We start from the raw sequence: 13,365 nt of genomic DNA on the forward strand, positions 1-13,365 counted from the left end.
AGGAAACCATAAAAAGGGAAGATGCACATGACCAAAGCATACAGATGATGTGTGGCTGAAGTGGCGTACTGCGTGCCAAGTCCTAGAGCAACGTTACATAGTTCTAATCGTGGAAAAAATTTACTAGTGTTTCCTGTATCTCAAAAATGTCCACTTTCCGTATTTCCTTTTTCTTTATAAATGTTTGTTTTGCCTTTCTTATTTTCCTAGTTATCATAATGTAAATAGAATTGTATTTTCAGCTTTGTTCACATAACATTATACTGTAACAATTGTCTGACGTACTATAGTCTTTGTCATCATTTTAATTCCCAGTAATCCATAGAATTGACACCCAACAGTTGTCTAAACCATTACCTATAGTTGAACATTAATTCTATTTGTAGATCTGTATTGTTATATTTAGCACCTTTGTGTCTAATGCTTTTTTATATTTTAAATGTTTCCCTCAGTATAAATTTCCCAAAGTAACAGCATAGTGTATTCAGGTTGCAAATTTTGGCTTTATAACATACTAGCTATGTGATGTTCAACAAGTTAATTAAACTCTGTATGTCTCAGTTTTCTCATGTGTAAAATGGAAGTTATGATAATTAATCTTAGTATATATAAAATAATTAAACCTGCATCTTGCACATAAGTGCTATAAAAATACATTAAAATGCTTGTTAAAAGGTTTAATGGTATTTAAGCCAACATAATTCCAAAATGGTTATTATAAGTTAAATTTTATTTTCCTTATATACATAACATGGATTTTATAATTTTTAATGTGTTCATTGAATACAGAAAAATAGGTTATAATTGTTAGTCTTAATTGTTTTGTAATTCACATGTAGAATCCATAAAGGAAGGGACTTTGATTTACTTGCTTCTGACTAACCAGCACAAAAAAGAACACCCAGCACATAGCTCTGTAAATACCTGTAGAAAGAATAAAGGATTGTGGAATTCATGACTCTCTTTTGGGCTTGAAGGCAGAAATACTTGATTTTGTAGATCAGTGAAGGTGCAATTAGAGGGAAGAAAGGGCCATGTTTTGTATTCACAGAAAGCCATACCAAGGAAGCCAATCTAGATATCATAGATTACGGGCCTTTGCTCTGAAAACCAATCTTCTTCAATTTTTTTCTTTTTAGTTTTATTTTCTACTGAAATCTATTTTTTTTCATTGAAACTTTGCAAAATTTGGAAGACAGGGAAAGCTTTCACATTTTGTAATTCATAAGGGGTATCGAAGTGTATTACAGTCACATGCAGCATAATGATGTTTCGGTCAGTGATGGGCGCATATATGATGGTGGTCCCATAAGATGAGTAGCGTGTAGCCTAGGTGTGTAGTAGGCTATACCATCTAGGTTTGTGTAAGTACCATAGAGGAGGATGAACTTTTCCTCTACTCTTCTAGGTTTATTTGGCTGGTCTAAGAATTAAATTGACATGAGAAAGAATAACAGGAGAAAAACAAACAAAAGTTTAATAGCATGTATACATGGGAGAAACCCAGAAAAACAGAGTAACTTACCAGAATGGCCAAAGCCCTCACCTTGAATACCATCCTCAGCTAAAGACAAAGGAAGATGTTGGGGCTGGGGAGAGTCAGGAACTTCAAAGGGAAGGAAGGCAGTTCACAGGTGGGTGAAAAGGAGCAAATGTTTGGGAAACAAGTGTTTGGCCATGCAGAAACAGAAGAAGCCCAACAAACAGGCTTTTCTAGGTTCCTCCCTGTCTACCACCTAGTTCATGTTATGCAAAGGTGATAGCTCCCTTCCTGAGGCAGATTTTTTTCATCTGAATTCTTTTAGACAGTTAAGGTGGAGTTAATAAGAAAAACTTTCTGAGTCTTTTGTTTCTTACAAATAATCAGCCTAAAATAATCCTCATGTCGAAGAAATACAGTTTGGGACAAATTCTGTTCCTTTTCAGTACACGCTATCATGTTCGCACAATGATGAAATTGACTAGCAAGGCATTTCTCAGAATGTATCCCTGTCATTAAGCAATGCATGACTGTATATATGCCCATTGCATATTTGTTGAACCCTACTGATGATTATATATTTAATTTATTGTTTACCATATATCTAGGTAAACCGGTTATGATTGTCACAGAATACATGGAGAATGGTTCCTTGGACAGTTTCTTGCGTGTAAGTAGAAGACTTTATATACATTCATATATCTCTGTCTTTATGTATGTATTATGTATCTAGCTACTAATCTGTGCACATAAAATGCATAGATATAGAATCAATTGCTGAAAATGTTAGAGACAGCCTCTGATATTGTGCCAAGCAAATAGGTAATCAAAGTTTAAAGTAAAACTGAAATTTGCTGGGACTAAATAGCAAGAGGAAGATTGTAAAGTTACGTCTTTATCTTGCAACATCCAAATGTTAACAGTTTATATTTTTTAAAAATTTTTGTGCAATTTTCTTCAGCCTTTTTGTACTGCCAAGATTGACATCAGTTAAAATAAAAATTTAAAATTAAAAAAATTAATAAATTTTAAATTAATTAATAAATTTATTAATAATAAATATATTAATAAAAATTTTTAAATCCTAAAGTAAGCCATAAATAACATTGATGTAAGACAGAAATATTTCCTTTTCTTTATTTAAAGCACCCTTGGTCTGCTGTAATATAGAAGACCGTCTCTCTCTCTCACGTAGTGCTGTCCCATCAGAAAAGAAGCATATGCTATAATGCCAAAATAGTCTCCACTCAGAGATATCATTTTGGTGAGAGATATATATATATCAAATTTATATCTATATAAATTGTTTAAATTTAGAAGGTCTTTTTTTTTTATTATTTCAGCAAATATTATTTTCAAAGAAATACAAATATTTTATGGAGTACAAGTTACTGCCCATCACCTGTCATTTGCTGCAGGGAGTAAAAAAGACATTGACCCTGTCTGTGAGGTGCTTTCAACACTATAGAAATAGAGACAGTTAGATAGATAAGATAGATATAATTCATAAGTACAATCCATAATCATAGAGGAAAATTCTAAATTTTCTATGAATGAGAAATTATATTCTTTATTTTAATATTCATGAGCCAAATAAAAATTTTATTAGCAATTATTTTCACAAACGTATTTCACATTTTCCAAATCACATAATTAATACCATTATAATAAATATTCTGTTAAAATATTATTATTTGTGTAGATATACTAGACATGGAATTTTGTATTTGTCTATGTATCTATTTTTGCATGCATGCATATATGTGTGTATGTATGTATCTATATATCTATCATATAAACCGTATATTTCTATTTTAACCCAACTAGATCAGAAGCTTTTCTAAATCCAGGACTCTTTGACTTTGTCTCCTGTTACTTTCTATTTTATGAGCTAAACTCAGGTTTGGATAGAAAAACAAATATTTAGTCCATATTTTTGACTAATCTTGAACTAATTATTTATGATGATAATTAAAAATTTAATATCTACTTTATTTGAAGCAATTTATAAAATATCTGGAAAGAAAGCAGGAAAAATGAACATTCAATCCAGATAAACAAAAACCTAAAATACCCACAGGATCCATTTCACTTTGTTCTTCTTGGCCTTCAAGTTTCTAAGGAGGAGTTTGTGTGTTAGATAACGACCAGCAAAGTCCTACTTTTGAACCAGAAGTCAAAGAATATTAGGGTGCTTCCTGTTACAAAGTATTTGGTAATGCAGCTATGATGCTATTCTGTTTTACCCTTGTATCCATTTATTCACATATCTTGTTAGGCTGGAGTGCTTAGAAATGAGATGTATATACTCAGTTTTTTTTACAATTCAAGATGTGAGATTTTAACCAAGCTATATCTTTAGAAAGTAGCAACACATCTTAATTGTACATTTGAAATACTTCTCAGAAACACGATGCCCAATTTACGGTCATCCAGCTAGTGGGGATGCTTCGAGGGATAGCGTCTGGCATGAAGTACCTCTCAGACATGGGCTATGTTCACCGAGACCTCGCTGCTCGGAACATCTTGATCAACAGTAATTTGGTGTGTAAGGTTTCTGATTTTGGACTTTCACGTGTTCTAGAGGATGACCCAGAAGCTGCTTACACAACAAGAGTGAGTTACTTGATTTTTTTTTCCTTTTATATTTCTTTTCCATCTTGTATTATGTTCATTTGCAAACAAGTAGAAATCATGTCCCAAAATGCTTTGTCACTTATATCTTCCCCAAAATGAAACCTATCCTTTAACATTAAAATATCGTTACTTGTTGTGGGAAAATAGATGATCACTGTTTATAAGGTGGGAAATGATTTTAATTCTGAAACTCTGTACATTGGTTGAATGCTTCTTCAAAAAAGACAGTGAGGTTCTCACATGCCTGAAGTCTCGGTATTTTTATATTTACCCATCTTTTCATTGTGGTTGACCCAGTTATAGTAAGCAGATTGGATAATTTCTCAGTACCCCCATCCAACTACACATAATTTTAAAGCATTTTAAAACTAATGTTTACATAAGTAACAGGTTCATATTATAAGAATTTCAAAACAAAGCAATAAAAAGGAGAAAAGTCATCCATAATTGTGCCACCCACAGAAAACATTTGTAACTTTGTGAGTCAATTCTGCTAGATTTTTTCTGCAAACCTATATTACACACATATGCATGAATACATAAGTAAAATAGGATTATTCATGATACCATTGGATAGCCTGTTTTTCTCCTTAGCAATATACCTCTTGAATATATTTCACTGTCAATAAATAATGTTTAAGTTTTCATTTTTAGAAGTTTGATGTATTCTATTTTCTGATTGTACCATTTTTTTTAACCAAACTCTAATTAGTGGACAAATTATAATTATGTCTAGTTTTTCAAAATTTTATACAAATGTGTAAATGATTCATCTGCATTTCATAATTGTATGAGTCTGATGATTTCCCTGTGATATATTCCTTTTTTTTTTACGTTCACATTTACCACATTCTTTTTTATTTTGAGATAACATTGGTTTATATACTTGAAATATATAAATTTCAAGTGTACATCATTATATTTCAATTTCTGTGTAGATTACATCATGTTTACCACCCAAAGACTAATTACCATCCATCACCACACATGTGCACAATATATTCTTAAAAGTGGATTTTCTGTGTCAAAGAGTCTGTACCTATTTTAAAAAGACACTTCACTACACTCCTGATAAAACTAGATATTGTCATTATTTTTAATATTTGCTTATTAGTTGTGAGAAATTATATATAATTGTTTTAAATTTGCATCCCTTTGATTCAAAATGCATTTGATTATTTCTTCATATATTTATTGGCAGATTTCTTTGAAATACCATATTTTAGAGAAATTTTTTTCATGGCAGAAAAATTTAAAAATAAAGATATAATAATAATTACTAATAATACTACTCAAAGATAACCAGTTTTAATGTTTTAATTTTATCCTTTCAAAATATTTTTCTATGCATTTTCACATATAAATAATTCCCAATTGTGCATACAGTTACAAAAATGGGATCATACTATATGTGCTGATATATAAAATTATTTCCACTTATCAATAAATCCAGTATTTTCTTTATACATGTAAATTCAGTGTTGTTTTGCAATCTGCCTTTTTAACTTAAATATATAAAATATAGAATTTTCCAGATGATTAAATATTCTTTTTACAATATCATTAAATAATGTATAATACTCTATGTTATTTATGTACATAATTTATTTAACCAATGCACTCTTAATTGGGCAGAATTCCAATGTTTTGATATTATTAACAATACTTTGATATCAATCCTGATGTATAGTTTATGGCTGTTTATAATTATCTCCTCAGGTTAAATTTCTAGAATCAAAATTCCTGAATCAAAATGTGTGCCACTATGTGAGGATTTGGGCACATGAATTGCCCTCTTTTCCACAGTTTGTCATGGATTTCCACTCCTACTGGCAACGTATAAAGGAGACTGCTCTTCATCAGCCAAAAGAATAGGCAGTTTTAAAAATACTCAACTTCTGCTGTTTTCTTCTTGTTTTAATTCTAAAACTTAATACTCATTAAAAAAAATCCCTCATTCTTTTCTGAAAACACCAATGTCGACAAGTCCATTAACAACCCCTAAGATTGTCATGTGGCATCTATATCCCGCTCTGAGAAAGAGCCCAGTAGACCAGACTGAGTGTCGTCGACCCGGAAAGCCGCACTGGTGGAGCGGAAGCCCAGTGTCCCGGAGGCAGTCCTGGACGCCTTGGTTTAGGAGCGGAGCTCTCCGATGGCTTTGTACGTCACACCGTTGTCTGCACTTCCCGTTTTCAGCTAGACTCTGTCGTGAATTCACTTTGCTCATGAATCCAAGCATTTTTTTAAAATGCGTCCTGCATAAAAATGTTGTTCTTAGAAACAAAGTTCATTAGGTTAAGAGCAAGAGAAATAAAAGAAAATTTTAATTTTATATGTAGTGGCTAGTTGAATTAAATTTATAATAGTGACTACAACTACACAGCTCTGAAAACTTAATGAAATTGTAAAACATGGGTGAATATCTTGATAGTGCTTTTTATGCTCCCTTTCCGATCTCCAGAAAAATTAGTCAGCCAGCATTCTGCAGCCAAGCATCATTTTTATGAATAAATTATCATCCCAGGAGATTATCTCCCAGGAGATAATATGTGCAACAGATGATAATATATTTATTGTTTTGAGGAATGTTTTTTATTCTACTCACTGCTACTCTGCATTCTGAAGAGAACCTTCATAAACTTCTGCTACTGTATGAGCTTTTCACATACTCCATGAAAAATATCATTCAGTCTGGCATTGCCCTTGTTACAGCAGTCACTTTATCCAAGAAATGCATCCAGTTTTAATAAAAGGTATTTGATAAAAAGGACTTTATTTGAAATATTAAATTTCTGATCATTCAGTCAGGTTCTAATCTCTGTGCAGTATCCCATTGTTAAAGGAGACCATCCTTGTTGTCAATACTAGTCTTGATTTCTAGGATACTCAAAGGAACAATTCTTTTGCAGGAACTTGAAAAATTCAGCCAAATCCAGATCATCTGCTCTCTGGAGAATATACTGGGTTAACTTGCAGAGCTTCATGTGTGCTTATTGTTACTTTGTCAGGACCAAGGGGTCATGAAGATCCCTTGAGCCTTAGTAGAACGATGTTGCTGTGTCGAAATTTCTCTTTAGCATTTGTGAGCTGAAAGTGCAACCAGCTCTTTGCAGTTGTATTTCAGTCTCAGAAGATTCTTAAAAACCACACTGACCAAATAGACTCATTCACTACCAATAAATAGCTGTTTAGAGTTCTTCGTGTTCATCCTTGTATTTTCTTGGAACTCCTCAAAATATCTGTGGGGATCCTGGCTTCCTTCTGAGAAGCTGTAATTTGCATCTGTGTTTCTAGAATAATTTAGAAATCTTTGATTTAATCTCCCATAATAAGCCTTGTTTGATACAATGATTTTATAATTTACCCTAAAATATGAGATATGGTTATAAAGTAATAGGACTGCTATTTATTTATTTTTTTTTTTTTGTGAGGAGATCAGCCCTGTGCTAACATCCGCCAATCCTCCTCTTTTTTTGCCGAGGAAGACGGCCCTGGGCTAACATCCGTGCCCATCCTCCTCCACTTTATATGGGACGCTGCCACAGCATGGCCTGCCAAAGCAGTGCGTCAGTGCGCGCCCGGGATCCGAACCAGCGAACCCCGGGCCGCCGCAGCGGAGTGCGCGCACCCAACCGCTTGCGCCACTGGGCCAGCCGGTGCTATTTTGTTTTCTGAACAAACACACTGAAACAGTTAAGTGATGTGGCCATCCTGAGTTGTCTTTTTGGGAACGTGCACTTACTGCAGGAACACTGCTATTGCACAAAATGTTTCAGGAATTCCTCTTTTGAAATTATCTTTAAAACTAGATTGTGAATGATACCATCACTCAAAATTGTTTAAGCATATAGTATTTGGGGAAACAAACTTGACTAAGGTAAAATATCTGGTGTCAATAAACTTATAGTTAATAAGTAAGAAAAGCAGTACGTTATTGTTTAGTAAAGTCTGTTTTTTTAACCAAAAACAGTATAATCCAGCTTAGACATCCACCTTATTTATTTGATTTAGCATGCTATGATTATGGTTATTTCAGAAAAACAAGTTTACCATTTAAAACAGTGTGCCAAGGCCTTCTTTTTGGATAAACAAGTTCTCCTTAGTCTGCTTTGGAAAACCAGTCACTCAACGTATGTCCCCTGGTGTCACTCTCATTCAGAAATTAGCACATCAAACCTTTCCCGATTGCTCCTCTGAAAGTTGCGGCCTTCAAGTAGAGGGTATTTGCACTAAGAGCAAGCAGGCAGAAGAGTGGAACAGAAATCGTATCAACTAATTCTGTATTTAAAACTTCTTAAACTGGAGGGAGCATCGTAGGAGTTGAGAAAATGCTTGGCCTTAAAACTTAGAACAACTTAGACATTTTCCCATGCTGCATGTGCTAGTATCTCAAGTACATCACAAGTTTTCCTTCCTGTGTCCTCAATAGGTGCCTGAAAGGAAAGGTTCGGCTATGTTGAGAATGTACACTTTTTTGTGTTTTCTTTTTTTCATAAGAATGTTGGGTAGGAAACCAGATTTTTTTTCGATATTCACTTCTAGTTATTTCTCCTCATTACTCACTAGTGAGTTATGCAGAAATTCCAAACACTGGCGCTTTCCATTACAGTATCATTATGCATCCTGTATCCTTTATAAAATTCCACTGTACACTCGTGGGATGTGGAGAGGGAGAAAGGTGTCATCTTTTTAGTATTATTATGAAGATAGTTCAATCTTGCAGACTCCCTGAAATGCTCTCAGGGATGGCCATAAAAGCTTGGATGACAATTTGAGAACCACTGTTATAGGCACTCTATCAGGAAAAAAACCCTTAAAAACTAAATAAATATTTTAGTAGTTATTAAATGATATAAAACCTGACTTATGATGTAATATTATGTGATAGACCTCGTTTGAAGAAAGGCCTTGAAAGCACAACTGTAGCCGCATACAGATGCTGCAGACCACCTCAAGACCCTGGACTGTTTCTGGGAAGGGATGATTGGAGCATTGAGCTCTGCAAATTTAAACCACCAGAGCATTTTTGTTGTTGAAAAAAACAAACAAAAAATGAATTCCCTCTCTTTGGTTTCCCATCATGTGAATTTCAAAGTATAATTATGGCATGTTTCTTTTTTTTTTTTTGCACTGAACTACTAATTTACTTTATTTCATTCTAACAGAACCATGGTATTATTGGTGAGAACTGTTTGCCACTGAATAATTTTTCAATCTTTCCCCTTAGGAAATTTCATTTTAAACAGGTTAGCATTTTTATGTGGGCATGTGTGCATCTGTGCACATGAACATTCTTATATTCAGATGTTGAAATAGATGAGATGCAAAATTCCAACACAATACTGCTCAATTTGCTGTTTTACTCAGGAACAAGCTAGAGAAAATAGAGACTTTTATCTAATTTATATGCTGTGTCATGTAAAACCAATCTAATTCTCAACCCCCCAAATTCATTTTAAGACCATAATTACCACACAAACTGATTTGGGAAATTTGAGAAAACCAAATGTTCTTGGTTATATTCTTCATTATTAGATTTTTTTCTTTATATTTCTGTTCTACAGATGCACACTAGGTAATTACCTGTTGGATTTTTATATGGGATGAGAAGGTTCCGCCTTTCGTGACATTGCTCTATGGCTAATTAACACCCATTTAATTTTTAGAAGATAAAGCCAACTGAAAAATTGTTACAGACACTGTGTATTAAGTAATAGGAGAAAGAAATGTTATTTTACATAATAATTTATTTGATTTTTAGCTCTGTGACTCTGCCAAGTTGGTGCCAGATGTATTCTAGTACAGCTTTGTCTTACCTAATTTTATTTGCAAGATTAAAAAAAAAAGTGGCTAAAGCAAGTGGTTAAAAGCTAAGTGGTTAAGTACTCCTGTTCAGGATAACTCTGTTCTAAGAACAGAAGTAGTAGAAAACATGAGCCTTTGCTCTGCACGATTCACAAGGCCTAAAAATTATGCATACCCGAAACTGGTGTGACACAAAAAGGCAAGTATATTATTTTGATAAGTAGTGCATGTCATGTGTCATTTACACATGAATGAAAAAAGCAATTAGTAAATATCTAATCAGTGGCCTTCATTTGGTAATGTATTTTAAGCTTTGAATCAAAATAAATGGTGTCAATCATGAATTTATTCCCTACTCTCTTAGGATCAGTTTGAATGTGCCTTATGTAGCTTCACAAAGTAAAGCCACGTATTCAAAAATCCGAAAAACTCTACAAGATTTAGTAATCTCAGTTATCAATATTGTGTCAAAACTTAATGAGGGATCTGATACTTTCTAGCCACTCATTTCAGAGAGATGGGTAGCAGGAACATTTTACATGTGAAAATAATCTATTCAGATTTATGTGGGGAAAATCACAACTACAGTTTTGGAGTGGAACACAGGCATGAGGAGGTTATAAATATATTACACATAGGCTCTACAGGAACTTTTCTCTAAATTGCATCATCCATTTATTCAACAAATATTTGAGTACCTACAGTGTACTAGGCACTGTTCTAAGACCTAAGGACTCAGAGATAAATAAAACCAATCCCTGACCTCATGCGCTCACACTCCAGTGTGGGAATCGCAATAATAAACCAGAAAAGGTGCATCAGGGCAGGGAGGTCGGATGAGGAATTGGGCAGTGTGTGGGGGTGTTATTTTTAGATAGGATGATTGGAGAGACTTTCTCTGATAAAATGTCGCTAGAGCAGAGAACTGGTGAGAGTGAAGGGGCAAATAATGTAAATATCAAGGTTAATTGACCAGATTAATTTTGCTTTAACTAAGTTTCAATTTAATAAAATAATTTTAAGTGTTGCTCTGATTCCAACAGGCTCACTTTGCAAGACAAATTAGGTAGTCAGATTAATGATTCAACTTAAACATGAGGTTTTCCAGCCCTGGTGGTCTAGTGGTTAAGATTCGGCAATGGCTGCTGCCTGGGTTCGCTTCCAGGTCAGGAAACCACACCACCATCTGTCATTGGTCACACTGTGGTGGTTGTGTGTTGCTGTGATGCTGAAAGCTATGCCTCTGGTATTTCAAATACCAGCAGGGTCACCCATGGTGGACAGGTTTCAGTGGAGCTTCCAGACAAAGACTAGGAAGAAGGACCTGGGCACCCACTTCTAAAAAACTGGCCATGAAAACTCTATGACTAGTAGGAAAGCATTGTGTGATATAGTGAGGGAAGGTGAGAGGATGGCGCAAAAAGACCAGGCAGAGTTCCACTCTGCTGTCCACAGGGCCGCTAGGAGTGGAAATAGACTGGACAGCACTAACAACCACCACAAAAACATCAAGCCAATAGGGACTGATCCAGTCTGTACTGTTGGTGAGCTCTGGCAGCTTAGTAAAAATCACTTTCTGAAGTTATTTCCAGTTCACTTGTGAATATCCCACATTTTCACATCTGTGATGACTCATTTTCCGAGGTGCCCTGAAGCCAACAACAGCCCTGACTCCTTTGGCATTGGGAGGACACCAGTCACGATGTCCTAATCCAGTCTTACCACTTGATGTGTGGAATGGCCAATAATTTGACTTATTCCTGTCCTATCACTATTTTCAACCATAATTCTTTATGTTATGATTCAAACCCACTTCCCTCATTTGCTAGTCATACCTCTGGAAATGACTCATATTTCAAGTAGTTATTTACTAAACACAGACATACAGGGGAACTGTTGCCATGATGTCTAATCAAGATTGTCTCAACAGATATTTATAAGATTCTGAGCCTGTCATTTCATTTTTTCTTATTTTTCAATCATCAGTATTCACAAATCAAGCTTACTCAGGTGTTGGGGAAGAGGGAGAATCCTCCACCGCCCTTTCCCTTAAGGTTCTTATGGCTGGCCAAATAATTAAAAGACAGGTTAGCAGGAGAAAATAATACCAAGTTTAATAACATGAATACATGGGAGAAACTCAGAAATGAGCAGCTTGTCATTCTGTCTAAGCTGCTTGCTTAAGTATTGTAGCTAAAGGTGTGGAAGGTGTTGGGCGGGGGGGTAGTGGTTTGGGGTTTTAGAGGGGAAGAAGACAATTCACATGGAGATAGAAATGCAAATGTTTGTCTGACAACTCTTTTCAGGGCAAGCTATAGAGAATGTGGCCAGGGAGAGACAGAAATTTTGATAAAATGGGCTTGTTGGTGCCTTTCCTAGTGTAACATCTATTTTATATTATATTACAGCCATCATATGATATTGGCTCCTTCCTGAAACAGGTCTTCTATGTTAAATTCTTTAGGCAGTTTGGGAGGGGAAACTCAAATGTTCTTCCTGAGTCTTCTGAGTCTTGATTGTCTTCAGCTCAAAATAATCCGCATACCAGAGTGGTGCATCTTAGGGTGGCCTGCCCTGAGCACCATCACAGGTTATGCACGTTTGTTTCGTTAATTACTAGAATGAATCTAATATTATTTCTTTTATTATTTTAATTAATATATAGTATATCTGCTATATTGAATAGATCTTTCTGACTTATTTAATTATCATATTGCTTCTTTGGAAAATTGTGTTCAGAGTGCTAAAAATTTAGACTTTCAAATGAATTTCTGTAACCTTTTTAAAAAAATTAATTAGGGATCAAGTATATATAAAACACAAAGTTTAATATTTAAAACCTCATTGAACTTTGAAAAGAGCTGTATGCATATTAGGATATGTGTTTAGCCTTGCCCCTGAGTTTTTGCATTGTTTTTGTTGAAGATAGTCATACATCAGATGACCTAATTTTATATTGTGCTGTATGAACATGAAAGTAACAGAAATGTTCTTTATTTGTATTTTCTTTCCTGGATTGCCATAGCTACTTAGAATGCCATGTGAAGATTTTCCTGTATTTCAAGAAATTCTTAAGCATTTCACAGAATGTTGAAAACATCTCAACAGTTCAAGGGATGGGCTTTGCTACCTAGGAGGTTGCCTCTGACCTCTTGCAGCAGTCCACGTCTGTTGGAGCAAATCTCTCACTGGCTCTTAGGTTTGAGCTGTGGGGTTAGAACTGCTGCTTCCCTGGGAGTCTCCTTGGGTTATCCTCAGCTGGTTGTCTACAGCAAGTGGAGTTTAGTCTCTGACAGTAGATAGAGGCTAAATCCTTGAGTCAAATGATTTCTCTCTGTAGTTCCACTTCTAACCTGAGAAGCCAATATTTGCCTCTAGGTTAAATACTCAATTATTTAGGGTTTACTAAGATAAACTCTCTGAAGTCCTTCGTCACTCTA

General features: G+C 34.8%; 1 protein-coding gene across 3 annotated transcripts in view; it reads left to right on the forward strand.

Annotated features, from left to right (window-relative positions):
* EPHA3 (EPH receptor A3) overlaps positions 1 to 13,365 on the forward strand; it is a 367,575-nt gene that overhangs the window by 324,616 nt on the left and 29,594 nt on the right. For all 3 annotated transcript variants that reach the window (XM_004440066.3, XM_087418216.1, XM_087418217.1), the window contains exons 12-13: positions 2,089 to 2,150; positions 3,887 to 4,096. In XM_004440066.3, the coding sequence (XP_004440123.1) occupies positions 2,089 to 2,150; positions 3,887 to 4,096 (272 nt within the window). The remainder of the gene's footprint in view (positions 1 to 2,088; positions 2,151 to 3,886; positions 4,097 to 13,365) is intronic.

Source organism: Ceratotherium simum, chromosome 27 (assembly GCF_057802395.1).
Source record: "Ceratotherium simum simum isolate JZ-2026a chromosome 27, ASM5780239v1, whole genome shotgun sequence".
Classification (NCBI taxonomy): Eukaryota; Metazoa; Chordata; class Mammalia; order Perissodactyla; family Rhinocerotidae; genus Ceratotherium; species Ceratotherium simum.